The sequence below is a fragment of the Phalaenopsis equestris genome, unplaced genomic scaffold (assembly GCF_001263595.1).
Source record: "Phalaenopsis equestris unplaced genomic scaffold, ASM126359v1 Scaffold001241, whole genome shotgun sequence".
NCBI classification, from domain to species: domain Eukaryota; kingdom Viridiplantae; phylum Streptophyta; class Magnoliopsida; order Asparagales; family Orchidaceae; genus Phalaenopsis; species Phalaenopsis equestris.
In genome coordinates, this window is record NW_018165680.1 from 171519 (window position 1) to 193455 (window position 21937).

Sequence of the window (21937 nt, forward strand, 5' to 3'; positions counted from 1 at the left end):
CCCCCCCCCCCCCCCCCCCCCCACCAATCTTGGGAGAGACCTTCCATGTGTAACTCACTTAGCCCGTTGCTCCAATGTTGATGCTTGGCTTGCCCATCTCTTCTCACATGGTCTCAACATGCATTAAGTGTTTAGGAACTTGAGATAACTTCATTTTGAACCTTCCTCGGCTCCTTTGACCATTTAGTAAGAGCTTCAAGGATCCAAACCTTCTTTTGAAGCGACCATTCTTTCTTTTTTACTTTCATTTTAACCTTTCTTTTTCATTATAGAATCATGATTTGATTGAATGTTTTCACTAATCTACTTGCAAACTTATATGAAAGTTTTTTTTTCTTATTTTCTCTTTTTTTTCATAAAACAATGCTCATGGAATTTGATATTTTGATAATTTTTTCTTTAAACTAGTATCAAGTACCGCATGAACTATTTGTTATTAAGTTTTTTAATGACTTTGATGTGTTGAAATCTTAGAAATGTTGTGTGATTAAACAAATAAATAAAACTATTTATGCTTATCAATTTTTTTATGACACTGAGTTGTGGCTTCCAAAATGTTAACTGAACTTTTTCTTATTTTTCATCAATTCGTTCAGACAAATTGATCACTATACTTAAGTTCGCTTTGGTTGGGTCCATTGTCTTGATGGTTTATGCTGTTAATGATCCTCCTACCCCTTTGATGGAATATCCTCATTTATCTCTTTAGGTTTGTTCCAAAAATTTAATGACAAGTTTAGATCTACCAAAGAGGAAAGTGGCTATTTTTTCTTTTGTTGTTAGCTACTCGGCATTAATCACTTCTTCAATTGATGATATTATAATAAAAAAATATTCCTTTTTTGTTGAAACACCCCAGTCTTTTCCCATTTGTGATACAAAGCGATGATTATTCGTTATGACATTTTTTTCCTAATTTGAACATTCTAAGTGTCAACTCTTTGGTGGTTAAATGATTTGATATTCTCTATACTTGAAAGGCCAAAATTAAATGAAAATCTATCGTCACTCACCTATTTTCAGTAGGTGTCAAGCTAGTCGATCCAAATAAATTTTTTATTTTATTTTATTTCTGTGCTATTGTATCGCTTGTTTTGCTCTTGTATTTCCTGTATGCCCTTCATGTACTCATTTCATTATTTTGTTAGTATATATCATTCTTTTTAAAATAATCATGAAGATTTTTTTTCAATCTAATAGTTTTTCATTTTCTTTTTGCATTTTATTGTTTATATTCCAAAAATTTTGTGCTATACTTAAAATAGCATGTGCCGCACCTTGCACTATGTGCTATACCTTCTTGAGGACCTGTGTTGTGGTGCACTACTTTCCATCAACAATTATGCTTGTTAGTATATTTGTTTCAATCATAAGCAATTCGAGGGATTGTTGACAAATGCACATGTACTTGCAAATTGGCAATAAAACTAATTGATTTTCTGTCTGCAATAATACAAATGACCTGTATTTTGCGTATGTTGATGAGTAGGTTTTACCTTTTATCAAATTCTTGTCAGTAGAGGTTTAGATCATAATTTGGTATTTTGATTATAATCCTTGTTTTTTTTTTGTTTTTTTCCCTGGCAATTAGTGTCGCACTCTGCAATTTTTCTAAAGTCTTTAGCTTAAATATATAAAATGTCTTATTTTTTCTTTTGTACTGATCTAAGTTGGAGGCGGGCCAAGTCAAGTTGCTGTCTAAACTTGAAGAGGAGGAGCAAGCAAAAGCTGCCTTAATGGGTAGGATTCAACGCCTGACTAAGTTGATACTAGTGTCTACAAAAAGTTCACTGCCTTCTAAAGTTACCGACAAGAGTGGACATAGGCGAAGACACTCTTTTGGAGAAGATGAGGTACTAATTCAAATCTGCCTACTATTCTCACTTTAACCCTCCTTTCAACCTGGTTTTTCCACCTTTTTCCCTTATCTTGGAAGTATGGTTTTGTTGCATGGATTTTTTATGTTTCTCATTTCATGCTGATAAAATGGAAATCATACCAGTAAATTCTTCTCTTTTAGTGTCTGGTTTCTGAAATTCTTGGATGTAAGCTGGGGTAAACTAAATATGGTTTTTGTAAGACTATATATTTTGAAGACATGTTCCTCTCTTGAGTGCTGTATTTTAGTGGATTGGCTGCCATCTCACATGAAGCACATGAAATATAGTATTTTCATCTGTAATGGAAAACAAAAAAGGCTTTTATCCTCGCTATAATTTTTTTTTTTTGGATGGATGAATTTCTGGGTTTTCTTTCTTTAGAAAATAGTTGGAATGACCGTTCTCCTTGTTAATTGGTTCATTTCCATTTGTGTTGAAGAGTTTCGGTGGTGAACCAATTGCTTGTAACAAATTCAAAAATTTATTTTCTGAACTTTTCAGAAATTGCTGCTGTTTGAGTTTTAGATCAGCTACTTAGCAGGTCTTGTCATATCGAGTAGAGGGCCTCCAATAAGTGTTTTCCTTATTTTTTAGGCATTTGATAGATGGTTTTTCTTGTGTCATATTGCAAATTATTTACACTTGCAGTTATTTTCTCATCTTGGTTCAGCTTGCTTATCTACCTGATCGCAAACGGGAGTACATTATCGATGATGATGTTGCAAGTGTTGATTCCGAATTATCAGGAGAAAGTCGGTTTGGTTTCAATGGTCATGAGGAGTCTCTAAAATTTGAGAAAAAGAATCGCAAGCGGGGGATGTTTGGTTGGCTCAAAATCAAGGTGAAGGATCTATTTTTGAGAAGGTTTTAAAGTGTTTATCTTTGCAAAGTTGTACTTCAGCAGAATTTGTTTGCACTTTATTTAATTATGGCCTTTTTTGGAGAACCCAGATGAATGTTTTCAATTTCTTGTAAAAAACATAGACTTATAAGCTAATAATTGAATAGGATCGTTTAGAATTATGCCTAAAAAGATGAGGATCATGCACTGCAGTGCATAATGTCATCTATTTCTATGCAGGGAAAACTGAGATAAGTTGTGTGCATGATTTTATATTGAATGCGAGGTTAAGAATCTGTGTGTGTGTGTCTATATATGTATTGAAAAGTAAACAAACTTATTCAGTCAAGTAGACTTTCTTAATTACGAATAAGTTGTGTTCTGATAGAGGATTCAAGGTCTACTACCTATTCTGACGATAGGATTTGTATGGTATGGCGTATATTGACTTCTCCACTCTGTATGGTACATAGCTGTTCATCTAATCCTATACCTTTAGAAATGGACAAACTAAAGGACTTTTTTTCTGAAATCCATCCACTATGTAGTCATAAAATGTGGACCTAAGGCAAAAACGAAAAAAAAATAATGGATGTTTAGTTAAAGTCCATCTATGAATGATCTGACATGACATCTCCATGCAAAATCTTAACACAAAATAGCCATCAAATTTTAGAAGAAAAAAAAGGAGCATGGCCATGAATGGCCTAATTAAGAGATCTGGATTAATATGATTTCCTTTGAAGTGTTCTTAAGATTGCGTACTGTATTTAAATCACTAAGAAAGAAATTGTGATTTGTATGTAGGAAAATTTTGAATTTTAATTGAATGTTTAATTTCTTATGTACTGACTAACTTTTAAATTTTAGATGCTTGTTCTTATAAATATAAATTAAAAAAAATTATTTACATGATATATTTTGTAATGTTCTTTCTCATTGCCACATGCTTAGTAAATAGGTAAACATAGCAATGCTATTGAACGGGTTGATGTTTTGTACCTAATTTATCTAATAAAGTTGTCCAAAAGTTACTCGAGAACTTCACATCTTTATCTGAAATGATGGTTCTGAGCATGCTATGGAGGCGAATTATCTCTCTAAAGTATAAATATGTAATAAGTGAAGCATCTATCGTTTTGTGATTGGGTACAATTGTGTCATCTCTGAAAAGCGATCAACATCCACCATAATTTAATCCTTCATTGAATATGTGGAAGGCACACAAAGAAGTCCAATCTCGGCCAATAGAAATTCTCCTTCGCCAAGAGTCTTACCCCTTTCAAAATTGTTTGGCCATCCCTTCATTTATAACACTTGCAAAATATTATCTCTAAGTGAAATCTTAGGAATGTACAGTCTATTTTGGTAGAAGTACCAATTCAATTTGGAAGTCTATCCTAACAATGAACCTAAATCGTCTGAAAATTTTCATGAGCGGCATACAAATCTTTCAATAGTTCAAAACCAACGCCCTTGGATTGTATTGTAGTGATTAATGAGTGGTGACGACTCAGCGCCTGATACATTTTTCCTACTCTTTGCCTTGTGCTTGAGTACAAAATGGAACAAATAGAGTAATTCCATCCACGAGGCATGTCTATCATTTACCTTACTTTGACTGTTCAAAAATTTCAAAGCTTTGAGGTTAGTGTAGAGAATTCGCATGCAGATCGTGTTTGTAGTGACTGAGAGCTCTTATTACAGCACAAAACATTTTATCATACACAGAATATTTTCTCTAGGATTCATGTAGCTTCTCATTGAAGATGGAAATAAGATGTTCGACGTAGCTCAACACGGCTCTAATTCCCACATTGGAGGCATCAATCTGCACCTTGAACACCTTGTTTGAAGTTTGGAAGGGCTAAAATATGGTTTTGAGTAACATATTTCTTTAAGGCTTGAAAGTTTGATTGCCTTTCATTTAATCATTTGAATTGATTTGACATTGAGAGGCTCTGTCAAGGGCACCAAGATTGAGTTGGAATTCTTGATAAACTTTGAATTTAAAAAGTAAATCCTTGAATCTTACCTACCTGAGTGAATGACTGTGGTTTGGGCTAACACCATAATAGCCTCTGTTCTCACCGGGTCTTCAATGTCATTAGTTGAAATAATATATTCAAGGAAACACATTTACGTTATAAAAAAATGACTTTTTTCGGTGTTCATACAATTACATTGTTTGAAGAACTCCAAAAATCCTTTGTAGATAATGCAGAGCTCCTCTAAATGGATGTACACTCAAATTTCATCGAAGTACACAACTATAAATTTTTTTATAAAGGTATAAAAAGTATTTTAACCTGTCACATGAAAGTGTTCGGTGCTTTGGATAGGCCTCATGGCATTAATATCCATATGTACAATTGATCCTATGACTTGAAAGATATTTTTTGCTCATTCTTTGGTTCCATGTTGATCTGTTCATAACTGTTTCCTAAATCAATAACTGAGAAGGTATTGGCATTGTGTAACGGAATCAATAAGTCGTTCAGTCTCAGAATGGGGAAGACGAGCTATTACTCTCACGAATCAAGTCTCTAGCCATCAAGTGTAACCTCCTTCTGTAAGTATTCGCAGTTGGTTTGGTGTATCCGACAGGTAGGCCTATTTAAAAGAATAGACCTTGAAATGGAAGGTATGACTTGCTATATGTCTATTATTAGTGGCAACTCATGAGGTAGATTTTCAACTAAGACATCCTGAAACTCTCTCAATAGGGGTTACACTATGTCTGGTATTGACTCTTTTGACTCACTACTTCTTAGGATTAATTAGGCTTGTCCTAGTGGTCTTTCTCTCAAAACTTGTAGAAAGGTGGCTCGTGGCACTAGTATCGCAAAATCTGCATGAATGCACATTACCTCAAACTCTTTCCGAGCTAAGAGTTTGGTGAGCTTCTAACCTTTGGTAACAGAATATGCATTCCGATGGTCATGTTGTGCAACAATCATATTGCCAATGATCGCTTGATAAGATGCGACAAACATTCACAGGTAACACATCACACCTCACCTGATCTTGAAAATTATCTTCAATAGACCATTTTAAGAAGCATCTCCTGCCATCTATGATATCATTCCCCCTTTTCAATTAGGAAATAAGACTTTGTATACTTCTTTATGACAATACTCAACTTGTTTACCATTTGGGTAGACGCCTTTTCTTCACAACTACATTTGTCTATGAGACGATTGGACACCTTTTTATTTATGGTTTAATGTGTACGAAAGATGTTATAGTGGAGCCATTGTCGCTCTCGTGTGGGCTCAATCAGAAGGATTTGTCGAACCACTAACGTCTCTGTTGTTTCTGAAGCAGGTACTTTGTTGTATCCTCACCTTCTCTTGTGGTCTTCTATCTTAGTGTCAGAGATCACTTTTTTGTTTGGAAAATCGGACGTTGTGTTAAAAATTGTAGCACTTGAAGTAATTTTTGGTTGGGAAGGATTTGGGAGTGTTGGTTGCCTCACCTTTTCTCTACGTTGTATTGATTTTTTTCTCATGAGGTGCTGCTATAGTGCTCTAATGGGCGCACTCTTGTAGCTTGAGCTTGAGGTTGAGCATTGTCTGTAAGGTGTGATTGTCCATTGGTGATGTTATTTTTTCACCTTTAAAGCTTGCATTTGTACGTCAAATAGGATTCAATTTGGCTATAAAATTATTGATAGAGGGCTTCATTTGTCCAACATATTTCACCATTGTGTAGGGTCGAACATTCGGTCGATTTGGATGGATCGGTTTTAAAATTGACCAAATCGATTAAAACCGAAATCTAGAATCCAGAAAACCAAACCAATTTAAAATTTGATTGAACCAAACCGAAATTTAATTCGGTTTAAATTGTTCTGTTATATTAAAATTTGACAAAGAAGAAGCATTACAAATTACATATTTTTTTAACATAATATAGATTTAATTTCTTGAATCCACTATTTATTTCAATGTATAATTACAAATAATAAAAATTTAATTCTTTAAGTTTATTTGAAATGAAATTAAATCATAATAAAAGGTTTTGATAAAATTTTGGTCATTTTTTTCGGTTGAATGAAAATTAAAACCAAACATAAAATAAAAAACCAAATTTGAAGTTTTAGAAACCAAAAACTGAAATCCAATTTTGAAACCGAACCGAACCGACTAGACTTGATCGGTTCGATTCAATCTTTCTTGTTTAACCAAATAATGCACACCCCTACCATTGTGTGCTCCTCATGTTCCACCAACTCACATTTCAGCATGTGTTGATCATTTGGTCGGGTCGTCCTTGGAAGAATTTTTCAAGTGAAGTTTACAGTTTTAGAAACATGTTCTTCTGATAATACGATGGTAAATATTTGCGATTCATCTTCCATTTTATCTTTAGATACTGTCGTGATCTTATTTTTTAATTCTCACCTTTGAGGGTGCTTCAGTTTCTCTCAACACAAGGAAGTGTTTTTCTTGAATTTGATGGATGCCAAGTTGAGTCTCTTGTCATGGTGTATATTTTTGTAACTAAATTTTTTTTCCATTGTTTGGAGCCGCTCAATGAATTTTTCTAGATTCAAACATCCGTTAAAATTTATCAAGTCGATCTTTACTCAAAAATCAAAGTCTCTTGGATATTTAATGTCAAATATTTGGGGTGTTGATTTTTCATCACTAAAAACTTTTTTTTTGTGGAAGAGATTAACTTTTTTCTATCAATCCGGCGAGTCACTGTTATGACCACCAGTAATCTCTTACGATTGTCTCTTCTCAAAGGTGGCAAGTCTTTGTTATAGTTGGATGATGTTTCTCTACACATCTTTCATTTTAAACTCATTGGTACCTCTTTGCCTTTCTTCTTGACGGTATAATATCCCTTTCTCTCAATTAGGGATTCAACTAACAGAGAGGGGGTGTTTTATGGTTAGGGTTAGGAATGGATGATGAGGTTAGATGAATTAGGTTACGTGAATTTTTAGGTTTATGAAGGGGGAGAAAATAAATTCCTAAAGTTTTAGAGTTTGTCGAGATCTGATGCCAAATGACGTTGATTAGGTTTTCTAAGCGGTGTGGAAAGATCAAGGGATGAGTTAGGATATTATTATGGATGATATTGGAGAAAAGAGGTGATGGTTGCTGAAATTCAGTGCAATGATGTTTGGACAACAGCTTGGCATTAGGAGTTGCATGCCAACAAGTGGTGTGGAATGTCTTCGAATGCCTGGGAGAGATCACAACCTTGATTCAATCAAGCTACATACACATTACTTTTGAAAGATCTAGAAATACAACACTTTGGCAAGAAGAACTAGAGAGTAAATAATGTATTGCATAAATCAAAGCCAATGGTCCCTCAAACTTGGTTTTATATAATATATCTATGTTAAGATAGAAATAAAACCTAATTATAGCTCAAAATGGAAAAAAATGGGAAAATAGAGGCCCAAAATGCTCGTAGTAGTCAAAGAGCCAGAGATAATTCGCTATAAGACACCTAAGTTGGGAGTTTCTTCTCCCTCGTCTGTGTCACATAAGCGGTGCCTCCAATGTCACACCTTTTGGCGTCTGCTGTAATTTTCTTGAATCATATGTTCCATAACTGCATCATACTTAAAGATGCAACCGTGATTCTTGATCTTTTGGGTAACTCATAAATCAAGCAATGAATGAATGTTTGTATATGCATGTTTAGAGGAAGAGTTCACCTCTAGTGGTACTGATAGGGGGCGTCAGTGTACTCGTGCGCTTTAAGATTTTTTTGCCACTTCAGACAATTACGATGGTTAGATTATTAATCGTTGTGTCGACCGGCCAGGAGTGAGTAGACTAGAGTTTACATTCCCAAACAATTGTGATGTTTACATTGCTAACCATTGTCTTGATAGAATTTTATCACTTAGAATGCCGATAAGGGCTTTTCCACCCTAGACAATTATGATATTTACATCGCTAACTGCTGTGCCAACGAGAGCAAAATGGGTAATATCAGCCAAGGGCGTGTTAGGTTTTATTAACGGTGTTCCCCAAAGAGTCATATATGTATGTAAAGAACATAAAGTAAAAGTATAGTTAAAGTAAATGCATATAGAACATTTAAGTTTTTTGATTTAGAAAAATGTCATTGATGCATGCATTAACATATTATAAGATTTTTATAAAAAAATGAAAGATAAACATGGTAATATATTTCTTATAGAGATATAAAAGACTAGCATACTTATTGATTTCTTTCTTTGAGTTACTGTAGTTTAGAAATATGATTATTTTGAGTTATTTTTAGATAACTAATTATATTACTTTAATATTATTTTTAAGTTTCAATCATTTCAACAAAAGAGGGGGAGATAATCAAATGTATACATGAGGCGAGAGTACCATATGTAAAGGTACAAATTTCTACTTGTTAATTTATTTTTTTTATTTAGTGGCTCTTTGCCAAATAATTGGATATTAAGTTTTTTCGTGATACAAAATAGTAGAAAATTGATTTTCATTGTCCTCTTGTCAGTTCCCATCTTGGTTAATTCCAAGTCTCAGGCCTAGTCGTGACATTATTCTTAGTCTTTTTTGCATTATAATAGCTAGATGAACTTTTAAAGTTTTTCACGTCAAGCAAGAAGGGATTTTCCATAGCATGTGCTATCATTCTCTAAATCATACCATTCTTGACTTTAGATGTTATTAAAGTGGATCCTAAGCATGGGCGGAGCCACAACCACAGTGTGGATACTGGGGTCTATGCAACTAGTAGTCTGACCCAATAAATAATTTTTTTTATAATTATTACCTTTCTTTCCTGATTAAACTCTGCTCTTGCGCTGAGTAAAGATATTCATATATAGTTTTTTTTTCAAATCTTAACAAATTAAATTATTTTAATTGAGTTCATGACAGAGATGCGTCCACCGCATGAGACACAGGACACGACAACCTCCTGCTACTGAATCGGGCTCAGTTTTGTGTGAGACAGTTCAATTTAAGAGGGGGAACTGCAAAATCATTCCTTCACGGGGAATTGCTGCCTAATTGAGAGGGTCCCACTCTTACCTACTGATGGCTGGTAAAAGCTCCACGAAACGGGCGACCATTTCACGAAGTATACGTGTCCCAGTAATAAACAATTTGAAAGGGGTACTGCGTATTTTTCCTATGAGGAAGCTTGTTAAGAAATCGATTTGAAAAAGCAAAAGCTGCAATTTACTCACTACTCCAACCTAGTTCAGCGAGATCAGAAAATAAGAAAAGGAAATCCTAATTCTATTAGATTTTGAAGAAAGCAAAAACAAAAGAAAAAGCGCATCAAAATTCTTTGGTATTTTTCGAAGATTGATGAAGATCGTGCTTCTGTGATTTAAGTGTGACATTTGGCTTGATCTTCATACAAGTTTCTTAAGCCTATGTCTAGGTCCCAAGAAGATTTGGAATTCCACAATGATTTCCGCTATCTTTATGGCATCTCCAATATTTTCAGATCCTTGCTAATGGTTGCAAGATCTAGAATAAAGTATACCTATTTTATTTGGATTTTGTGGTTAACCTAATCGTTCCACTACGCTTCTGTTGAAATCGTAGATCACGATAGATTTTAACCTTCTGACTAGCCAAGTTAGGAGTAAACAAATGGTATACGAGAAATCAGGAATGAAAATCAAATCAAGAGATCCATCCCAAAGATTATAGAGACACGAAAAATTGTTTAGTTACTCATGGCTCAAGAGAAAAGCAAAGGCAATTTCATTGAAATAAAATATGCAAAAAATATTTTCATTGAGATAAAAATAAATTACAGCCCTTTAATCTCCTTTCTTACAATGACAAACACTCAGTTTCTCTCACAAACCTCTCTCAGGAAAACACGACAAAGAAATCTCGAAGAAGAAAATAAATCTCTATCTAAACCCTAGCCTCCTTCGCAATCTCTTCTCCAAAAGCTCCATGAATCTTCAAATTACAATGATTTTATAGCATGAATTAAAATTTTTTTTCAAAAAACGTCAGGATCCCTCACTAAAAAATTTCCAATTTTGAAAATAACCGTCGGCGTGACCACACCCGACTTGTGGGGTAATTACGGCGCCTCCTCGGGTTAGGCAGCGTGGTCACGCTGCATTTCAACGTGGTTATGCCGAGGGGCTTCATTGCGCGGTCTGCTTAACATTTGGGCGTGACCACACCCGATTTTGGCGTGACCACGCTACTCAGGTGGCGTGGTCACTCCAGTTTCAAGCGTGACCTTGCCAATGTTGTTTTTCTCAAATTTCCTTGCTTTGCTCCAATTTTTGTACTAGTTATCTTGTAAACCACAAAATGCATTTTCAACCTTCCCAAAGCATAAAATTATGTAATTAAAGAGGGGAAATGCTGGAATTAAAACACAAAAAGAATGAAAATTAACGCATGTCACCTAGCATAGTATTTATATGTTATTTTCTGTGTTTTAGGTCAGTGTTGGTTTTAGATTTCTATCAGAACCGCTGTCGACATCCAGGTCTTTGCTCTAAGGCTGCATCCGAAGATGTGAGGGTGCTCCGTCCGTAACTCGCCTGTGGTGGTGTCTATCTCCAAGGGCTCGAGTAGTACTCCGACTGTAGCTTGTTCCCGAGGGGTTATTTATTCTTAGCCAACTCCTCCGCAACCTTTCTTACTATCCCCATTGTTGCTGCAGCCCTTGGACAACCCTCCCCTTTGTTGCCTCACAGTCCACCGCCTTTCCACTTTGTTGTTTTCACTGTTCTAGACCTTCACCTTTGCAACCCGTCACTCCTTCCTTTTGTAGTTCTAGCTCTCTCTCGCCATCTGACATCACCGCTACAGGCCTACAAGACTTTTGCTTGCTGTCATCGTTGTCCAGCCATCCGACAACGTTGTCGCAGTCTCGCAACTTTTCCCTTGTTGCCGTAAGCCTACCTGACTCTTCTAACAGACTGCCACCACTTCATTGCAGCCACCTCACCATCCCTTATGGTCGTCGACCTTCCTGCCATTTGACAACATTCCCTTGTTGCCTTCTGACCATTCTCCCACTTCCCTGCGAGCTTTTCCTTCGTAAACCGTTGCAACACCTCGCTCGACCTAAGACATAGTTTAGTCGTGTTGTGCTTTGTTATTTCCTAGTTCCAGTGTCTTTGCTTTTTACTCTATTTGTTTTTTATGTAATAATATTTGCTTTTTTTATTGTGGTTTGGGTTAACTTTGGTATCATTTGGTATCGAAGCTATAAGCCTAATACTAGTCCTATCATGGTGTTTCAAGTATCTCCCCATATCATCCCCCAAATATTTTTATTTCCCTCTTTTCATTTAACTATACCTAAAACCCCAACCACGCCACCATTGAGATACCTTTTGTTGTCCCACACTCCATCGACCTTGCCCTTCGCTGTTTTCGCTATCCCATACCTCCAATTTCGTAGCCGCAGCTTGTCTCTCCTTCCTTTTGTTGTTCTACCTTTGTCTCACCATCTGACATTTAATCTTGTAGCCCTGCAACCGTGCAACCGCGCAGCCCCGCTAGCCCTTCCCTTTTTGTTATATTGCTATCCCACCATCCGACGACATTGCCGCAACTCCACAACACCTATACTTGTTGCCACGAGCCGACTTGACCCTTCCAATGCTCTGCCACCACTTTCCTGTTGTAGCCACCTTACGATACCCTACGGTCGCCCGCCTTTCTACCATACGACAGCCTACTGCAGCCGTCCCTTGCTACCTTTCCCTCTTCCATGTCAGCTTTTACTACGTAAACCGCAACACCTCCTCCCTCGACCTAATCCTTAGTTGAGTCGTTTGCTGAAGTTGTTATTTCCTAGTTCCAAATATCTTTGCTTGTCTTTATTTTTTGAGTAATAATATTTGCTTTCCCTATTATAGTTTGGGTTAACTTCGGTGTTTTAAAAAAAAAAATCTAATAGTTTCATTTTAAATTACTCTAAAAAAATATTAAACTCACGCCTATCCAAGCCAACAAATCCATATGATATTTGAAATGCTCAACTTGTGTTACTTTGTATTTCGATTTAAATAGGAGCCATAATATATTATTTACTGATATGGGACTAAAACATAAAGGGTGAAAGGCTTCTTATGATTCCATCAATTGCAAGTTCTTTAAGACAACATTCAGCAAGCTCTAAAGCTTTCCTTTCAATTTAAACATAAATTAAATTCTTTTTTTCATTAGAATTTAATTTTAAAGATAAAAAATTATCTTTTGTATATTGTTCTTGTCTCAACATTCTTTTTTATTTAGTTTTTGTTTTTTTGGGAAATTTTAGGTTTTGTTTTTTAATAAAAGTGAGTATTTAATTTTAAAATTTAGTTTAATATTATTATAATATAAATTTTAATTTGAATTTTTTATTTATTAAATTTATGTTAAAATAATATTTTATAAAAGTTTTGACATTTATTTTGGCTAAAATTTATCTAATACATCTAAACTTTTTTTTTTTTTGGATGAAACAAGAATAAAAATTATCATGAATTTATTTTAGAATAGTGTAATATAAATTTAAACAATTTCTTATGTAGCGTCCTTTTTTTCATAAAAAATTTAGATCATTTTTTTTTTTCTATTTTTCGAAAAAAAAAAACTACTGTACAACAGTGATCTATTCTAAGAAGTGCAAATCTTGAGCTATGTAGGCAGTTTTATCTTGCACATAGTTTAGAACACGAGAAATTATAATTTTTATAATAATTATTGTGTTAGCATCTATTTATCAAATGTTTACAATTTTTTCACTATAGTTCTATAATTTTCATACTGGTATTTTAACATAAAATAGTTAGTGCCAGTTCGAAAATCGGATAAAAAAGAGTTGATGCTGTTTTTTGAAATTAAGCTGTGTCCCTACTAAAATAATTTCTCACTCCACGGGTAACTCTTAAGGATTCTTCTTTTTTGTCTGATGGCTAGGGCTTTATTGCTTTCTTATTGACCATGATGGTATATTTTGTCTTGCAATCTTCTAGAATTTTTTGTCTCATACTTTTTCTTTGACTAGTAAAATTTTCTGTTAAGAAAAATTCGGAGCAATGTCAGTTTTGCAGTTCTTTTGTTGCAAGCCTCAACTTTTTTCCTGAATGTAATTGGTTCGCTGCTTTTGTCTCTCATTTAATAGTCTTTTTATTTATTTAAGGTGGAGGTCGAATCTACCATAGAACCATAGAATAACTGATATCTCTTGCCTTATATGATCAACATTCTTCAACTAGTTCTGAAATATGTAGTTTCAATGTTTATATCTGTTAAGGGGGATTATGCTCGATTGTCGTCGAGTCCTGTCAGGAAGTAGCTGTTCATAGCACATTCACACTCGTGATGCTGCTAATTCATTTGGATTATTTTTAGATTAATACGATTTATGCAGAAACCTGATTACCTTGACGGACTATCACCTAATGCGGATGATGAAAGCTCGGCCAGTGGGTCACCGTTACAAGTTCCGCAGCAGAAGATTTGTTCAGATAAGACAGATGGACAAAGAATTTCTGTTAGCCGGAAGGATGTTGATATTTCTTTGCTTCATTATTTTCCTGAAAAAACACAAGCAGGAGATCTATTCTGTGCAACTTCTAGAGGACAGCAGCCTCCCCCGGTGAGCCAGCCTTTAGTTTATTTAGTCTGCATTGATGCCTGAAATTAATATGGAAAGTTATGATTCATGTAAAGTCCGTTTGCATCATATATTGATAAACAGAACTATAGTATGGATTTTTATGTTTATATGGGGATTATTTTGGTTAGTACATTCAACCTTTAGCGATGCATATTGTATTTTTTATGCTTTTTTGTTAACTAAAATCGTGATGATCAATCTTATGATTCTGTTGGCTGCAATGCAAGGTCTGTAACTTTAACACAATTAAAAAAATATCAAAGTGCTATTACGGATGCAGTGTCACCCGCCTAATCCAATATATTTCAGTCATAGTCAATACTGCTAAATGTCGGTCGTTCATGAAATAGGTTGTGCCAAGGCAGTTGAAGTGCTGATGAATACGATGTACTAACATGTTCACACAAATCTGATGTAGCACCTTAGCCTCAATCTAATTTGTCATTTGTTTTGTGATAGGGTGTCTATATTACTCTGGTCACCGTACAAGAATGGTTAAGAAAATTTGCCCATATGCGAGATGATAAAATTTAGACATGAGCTGCAAAAAAATGTACAAGGAGTCACTTTGCATAATTATTTTTTACTATTAAAAATAGTAAAGAAATCGGTCAAGAAAGGAAAAATGTGCAAGGAGAATTCTCTAGGCACTTATCCTTTTACTTTCAATATTTGTATAGTTATCATAAACATTAAACCTCTATGTTATCACGTGTTTTGGATTCCTTTCATTTCTCTATCTCCTTTGACATTCTTAAGATAGTATCTTTTCATATGGCTAGACTCACCACATATATAGCGTTTTCTAGAGTTTATGAAACTTTTCTTAAATATGACTTTCCACTTGTGGCATAAGTTTGTATCTAATGTTAATCTCTCGGCTTTTGTTGTTATTGTTGTTCCTGAATAATTTTATTTCTTCTTAAATTGACTACTTTTATTATCTAACGTTTTTTTTATCACTAGTTTGTCGTTTTTTGTCCCACCTTATCCATATTTTGCTAGATCTTTCGTACTTAGGGAAATCAAAGACTGTCTCAACTAATCTCTCAGTCCTCTAAAACATTAGTAACATTTCTCACTAGGAGTATTGATAAGTTGTTAAGTATATCTCGATAATGATGTAAATTCTTCTTTATACTAAATCACAATCTTTGATCCATGAATCAGGTTAAGATACTCTCATGCATTGTCTGTCTTGCAGAGGTAGGGACATGCTAATCTCTGAAAATTTGTTCAGTATTTGATACGACCCGACATCAAAATCAGCACGCCTTTTCACAAAATTAGGAAAAACACAAATTTTAATTGTAATAATCCAAACAACTCATGAGAACACAAATGATAAGCACCTACGATTCAAGAGATAGACAATCTCTCCCAATTCCTACAATTCGAGAGGTAGAAAATCTATCCAAAACTCATGCATTCCCCTAACCCTAGGTATAGCAAATCTATTTATACCCAACAATAATATTAATAAATGAGCAAATTACCCTTAGGCATACAAAAAATAAAATTGCCCTTAGGCTAGACACCGACGTAACAATACTCACCCCCAAAAGACGCTTGTTCTTAAGGTGGAAAAAATTGAGTGTTCCTCCTCCACTACAACTATCTCTATATATTCATCATCTACCTCATGCACTATGAGAACTTAGAATTTTCGATATTTTCAATAGTTTCTTGGGCGAAGCATCTCATCACACCGAAAACATAACCTATTCATTCATTTCTCCAGAATCTATCTTTGTAAGGCGCTTGAGTGTTGCTCTCTATTGTGGCGTATTATTCTTGTTTTGTGCAGCCTTCCTTTGGACTTCCACTATTTGAACTTTTGGCATCATCGTGGTTGTAACAGTTCAGTGCGATGCTCTACATATATAGCTCCCGCTCGCCTTCTTCATCTAGTTTTTGTCTTTCACCATCTGGGCTAGCTCCATCATCTCCCTCAATTCTCGTGATCTTAATAGTCGTGTTGTTGCCCGTAAGTTGGGCTTTAAGCCCTTCATGAAATTCCTCTCCCGCCCTTCTTCAGAAACGCCGTACATCCGTTCCGAAAATAATTCAAATCTCTCTTTATATTTTATGATCATCCCCTCTTGAGTCAAGGCATCAAATTGCTCGATATAAGACACCGTAAGGAAAATTGCACCTTGCTTGGATGACAATCAAATATTTGAGTTAAAAGAAACATAAGACCTCCATTACACGTAGTCATCTTGTGTTGAATGGTTCTTTTAGCAAACATAGTGTGATTATCACAATTTAAACTTGATGATACACAATTAAATTGTGATATTAATATAAGATTTGTAAAACTTAACCAAATATTATTTGATATTTGGTTCTATTCTATTCTATCATTACAAAGTATATTATAAAATTCTCCCTATTCTTGTAGAAATATACAATAAAGAGTATAAATGTAAAACTATCAAGACTCGATATCAAATTTTTTATTGGAAATTATAATTTATCAATAGCTTTTAACATTTACACAATTAAATTTCAATATTAATTTTATTTAAATAGTATCTACTTAATGTAATAGCAAAACTAAACTTAAGATTTTAGCTTTCAGCAAAAAGAACAGATATGGATGATAAAACTCTTGCTGAGCTCAACCCCAACTGGATCGATTGTCACTCGATCTAATTGGCAGTCCCTGGATGACAATCAAATAATCGAGTTAAGAGAAACATAAGAACTCCCTTACAGATAGTCATCATGAGCTGTGTTGAATGATTCTTTTAACGAACTTAAAGTGGTTATCACAAACAACTCTCATAACAATGAAGTATCAAAAGATAGAATATATATATATTTTTTGAAAAGCCCAAGGGCTGATTTTGTTGAAATAGAGAAGATACGTAAAGGTTGTATGAGAGCGCCCAATAGAGACAACCTACCCATACGATACCAAGTATAGTAATATCCCAACTAAAAGATACAGATAGACTCAAAAAATTAAAATTTGCAGAAAACAAGTAGCTAGGGACGAGCCAGTTTAGTCCTGCCTCTAGTTTTAGAAGCAGAGCCAAATAACAAACATTAAATGTCGTGTCATTGTCAGGAGTAATCAAAGTATCATCCATTCATCCATTAAGTTTTTAAGTTTTTAAGTTGGAGTGTGCCCCCAACCTTCTTCCGTCGAGAAGTGTAAACATATCATTCTTCATCAGACGACTGACTCATGTGATTCTCTGTCTGATTAGATATTAGAACCACAGTAGAAGGAAATTGATACAGCGATAGGTTCCAGTGTATGTGAAATATGAATTGTCACATTTGCACCTGATGCTTCTTGATTAGGAGCTGCGGGGCTATCCTGATTTTCGATCCGAACATTATCCATTGTAGTATAGTCGGGAGAAGGGTTCATAGGGGCAGACACCAACTCATGTCTTGTGCTGATTCCCTCCTTATGTTGGCTGTCATCAGGTTTGTTGGGAGCGCATTCAGGCACGTGGGGTGCACTAACACGTTCTTGGATTTGAATATTGGTTCTCAACTGTGGGTGCAATCTGAAACATTTATTCTAGGAGTGTCTGAACATATTGCAGTGTTTGCAGTAGTAAGGTTTTTGTCCCATAATGATTTTTTGCCAATAACCATTGTGAGCAGAGCCAAACCAGAATTTTTATACATCTGGTAATGTAATATCTCTTTCAATCAAAATCGTTGCAGTAGAGGGCCTTGAGAAATTGAGAAATGAACTGTGTGAGAAATGAACTGTGGGTAAGTCTACCTGTAAAGGTTTTCCAAGGATAGTCCCAATTGCATATAAGATAGGTAGTTTAAAAAAATGAAGCTTGAATTCAGGTAATGAGAACCAGATATGCGCAATTGGAGGTTCTTGACTGAGATAAAAATTAGGGGTCTATTTGAGCAATTTTATATTTTTGCTCTCAATTGTGATAAATTTCTTTTAGAAAATTCTTGTGTAATCTTCTTCTATACTCAGCTGTATGATAACATGTCTTCCGTCGAAATGACCCACCTATCAAGCCCCAATTAGTTTGAAGTCTTCGAAAACCTTCCTGATAATTTCCATCTTTGGGCAACCTAATTGGAACTTTCCAACTAGTGTAAATTTGTATTTTCCCGCATGAGTTGAAATTTCAGCATCAGAGAAGAATAATGTTGGTTTGCCTGTCTTTTTTTCTACTTTCTTGATGAGATTGCAATTTCCATGTCCTACAACTGAATCATGGCACATCTGCGGGATTATCGGACTATCTACAAGGTGGAAAGGGGAGCTGCATTTGTGAATCCCTGTAGCGTAGGAGGGTTTGGCGGGGTTATCACCGGCGAGGGCGGCGAAGTAGGAAATCCCTGAGGTCATTAGCGTGCTTCACACAAGCACTGCAGAAGATAGGGCAGTGCAACAGACGACAACAAAAAGCACCGCAAGACTGCGACAGGAAGCAGCGTCGGTAATGACGTAGCCAACAGAGGCCAAGCCGAAGACGCTTCAGTCGAGATGGAACGAGGAGGAAGCTGAATCAGCCTACAGATGGAGCCGTCGTGCGGGCCTGCTTCCAAAACGACGGAGAGTAAGGAGACGACTGCAACGACGCAACCAATTCTCGTATCAGGAACGAAGATAATGCAGTACGAGCATGCGAGCAAAATGAGTGTCGCTGACGACGTCGTGCGAGCCTGCGATCAAAAGAAGTCGTCGTCGACGCGAACTGATGCCGATTGTGGAATGAAAGAAGGATTTTCAACGTCGGAAATCGCCATGGCGAAACCCTAGCAGAGTTCGCGATGCCGCCATTTTTGAAAAAAATATACTATATATATATATATATATGTCGGTGGCAAGATCGAGCTGCTCCGCTGGGGTTTTGCCCAATGACGATTCCCTGGCTTGATTGTGCTCGAAGAGGTGCTCCTGCGTTCGTCGACTCCTTCGCCGTCGTCAAGTCTCTCCGCTTTTGTGGACGCCGAGCTGCGAGTTGTGTCGCGTGGTCGTCCCGACCTTTCGGCTCGTCTACGTGGTCGGCCTCTCCTCTCGCGCGTCTGCTTGGTCGTCTCGTCAGCGTGGTCGTCTCGCCTGCGCGGTAGTCCCGAAATTTCTTCGTCGTCTTGTCTGTGTGGTCGTCCTCTCCTCTAGCTCTCGTTCGCTGCAAGTGCGCTGCCTCGTCGAGCTGCGAGTTCTGCGGCTTCAACAACTGATTTTTGTCAGGCAGTGTTGCTGTGATGGAGTTCCCTTCGTCTACGGCTGAAACTGACAAAATCTCCATTGTTCACGTGGTGGATAATTCTCAGAGAGAGACGGCGGTTGTGTTCCCCTCAAGTTATAAAGAGCAACGGGAAGGTGATTGCCCCTTTATCAAGATTGCAAACAGGAAAAGTAGGAAAACAACACTTTTTTTCTCTGAGCTAGAAATTTAATCTCTTACTGATAAATTCAAGTTTGCTCTTATTGAAAAATTTCGGTGGGGACACCCCCTATGGAAGTTATCATGAAAAGTTTTGATGATCTCAAATTAGCAGGAAAGTGGAAAGTATGACTCATAGATGGAAGACACGTATTAATTCAACTAACCGTGCTTGAAGACTACACTGATATTTTTTCTAAAAAATATCTCAACATTGCTGGTAAACCAATGAAGCTACTCAATTGGTCTCCTGATTTTGACTCCAAGCGCGAATCTCTTACTATACCAGTATGGTTTAGTCTACCTAATCTCAAGCTGCACTTTTTTCATCATCAGGTTCTTTACTCTATTAGTGCCATATTTGGGCTAGATCTACCCACTTTCAACCTTACTAGACCTTCTGTGGCTAAAATACTTGTGAAAAGAGATTACTTTGCCTGATGTTACTGAAGTATGGTTGGGCGCTATTGCATAATGGATATTGACAACAAATTGTTATGGAGCATAAACATTCTTATTGTTCTCATTGATGTTTGGGCACAACCTTGATAAATGCTATAAGCTTCATCCTAATTTGAAATCTAAAGATCAAGTGAATAAGAATGGATCCGACCCCACTGCTTTTGATATATTTATTCAATTTGAAGAGAAAAATACCACATAACAGGTTATGGTGTCCGAGTTAATCGCCCTTATGGATCCTTCACCTGAAAATACTATTTCTGCGATCGATGAAAAACCGGATTGCCCTGCTGAGCAACTTACACTTTCAAACCCTCAGTTGCAGGAAGCATTAGGTGAAGATGAGACATTTCATGCTTCACACACACTTGAACGTACAATCGTTGCATCGTAGCCATTGCAACAGTTAACAATCCTTCTTCTGGTGCTCATCAGCTTTTATCTGCCCGGCGTTCTGTTTACCAACATTTACCAACATGATGATCAGATGAGCCAGTCTTCTGAGGAGGAATGACAGGTCAATTCTAGCAGGAAGAAGAAGATTGGAGGCAAACTTCGGCTTGGGAACCTAATGGATGATACTTTGGTTACTTCGAGAAATGGCTCGGCGCTCAACAATTTATTATCTGGATCTCGCCCTAGAACTAGAGGCAAAGGCAGGACTAAACTGACTCATTTCTAGCTACTTCTTTTCTGCGATTTTGGTATCTTTTTTTTTGTTTCGTATTAATTCAACTAACCGTGCTTGAAGACTACACTGATATTTTTTCTAAAAAATATCTCAACATTGCTGGTAAACCAATGAAGCTACTCAATTGGTCTCCTGATTTTGACTCCAAGCGCGAATCTCTTACTATACCAGTATGGTTTAGTCTACCTAATCTCAAGCTGCACTTTTTTCATCATCAGGTTCTTTACTCTATTAGTGCCATATTTGGGGACCCTTTAAAGCTAGATCTACCCACTTTTAACCTAACCAGACATTCTGTGGCCAGAATACTTGTTGAAAGAGATATTACTTTACCTGATGTTACTGAAGTCTGGTTGGACACAACTCACAATGGATATTGACAACAAATTGTTATGGAGCATAAACATTCTTATTGTTCTCATTGATGTTTGGGCACAACCTTGATAAATGCTATAAGCTTCATCCTAATTTGAAATCTAAAGATCAAGTGAATAAGAATGGATCCGACCCCACTGCTTTTGATATATTTATTCAATTTGAAGAGAAAAATACCACATAACAGGTTATGGTGTCCGAGTTAATCGCCCTTATGGATCCTTCACCTGAAAATACTATTTCTGCGATCGATGAAAAACCGGATTGCCCTGCTGAGCAACTTACACTTTCAAACCCTCAGTTGCAGGAAGCATTAGGTGAAGATGAGACATTTCATGCTTCACACACACTTGAACGTACAATCGTTGCAACAGTTGACAATCCTTCTTCTGGTTCTCATCTGCTTTTATCTGCCCGACGTTCTGTTTACCAACATGATGATCAGATGAGCCAGTCTTCTGAGGAGGAATGACAGGTCAATTCTAGCAGGAAGAAGAAGATTGGAGGCAAACTTCGGCTTGGGAACCTAATGGATGATACTTTGGTTACTTCGAGAAATGGCTCGGCACTCAATAATTTGTTATCTGGATCTCGCCCTAGAGCTAGAGGTAGAGGCAGGACTAAACTGGCTCGTCACTAGCTACTTTTTTCTGTGATTTTCCTTCACAACTACTTCAGACAGCAGCAGCTGCCCCTG

At 36.3% G+C, this 21937-nt stretch overlaps 1 protein-coding gene across 1 annotated transcript in view; it reads left to right on the forward strand.

Annotated features, from left to right (window-relative positions):
* Positions 1 to 21937, forward strand: part of LOC110033630 (kinesin-like protein KIN-7E, chloroplastic) — a 124178-nt gene that overhangs the window by 78442 nt on the left and 23799 nt on the right. Inside the window, exons 15-17 of the mRNA XM_020737674.1 lie at positions 1671 to 1853; positions 2551 to 2721; positions 14074 to 14301. Coding sequence (XP_020593333.1) covers positions 1671 to 1853; positions 2551 to 2721; positions 14074 to 14301 — 582 coding nt within the window. The remainder of the gene's footprint in view (positions 1 to 1670; positions 1854 to 2550; positions 2722 to 14073; positions 14302 to 21937) is intronic.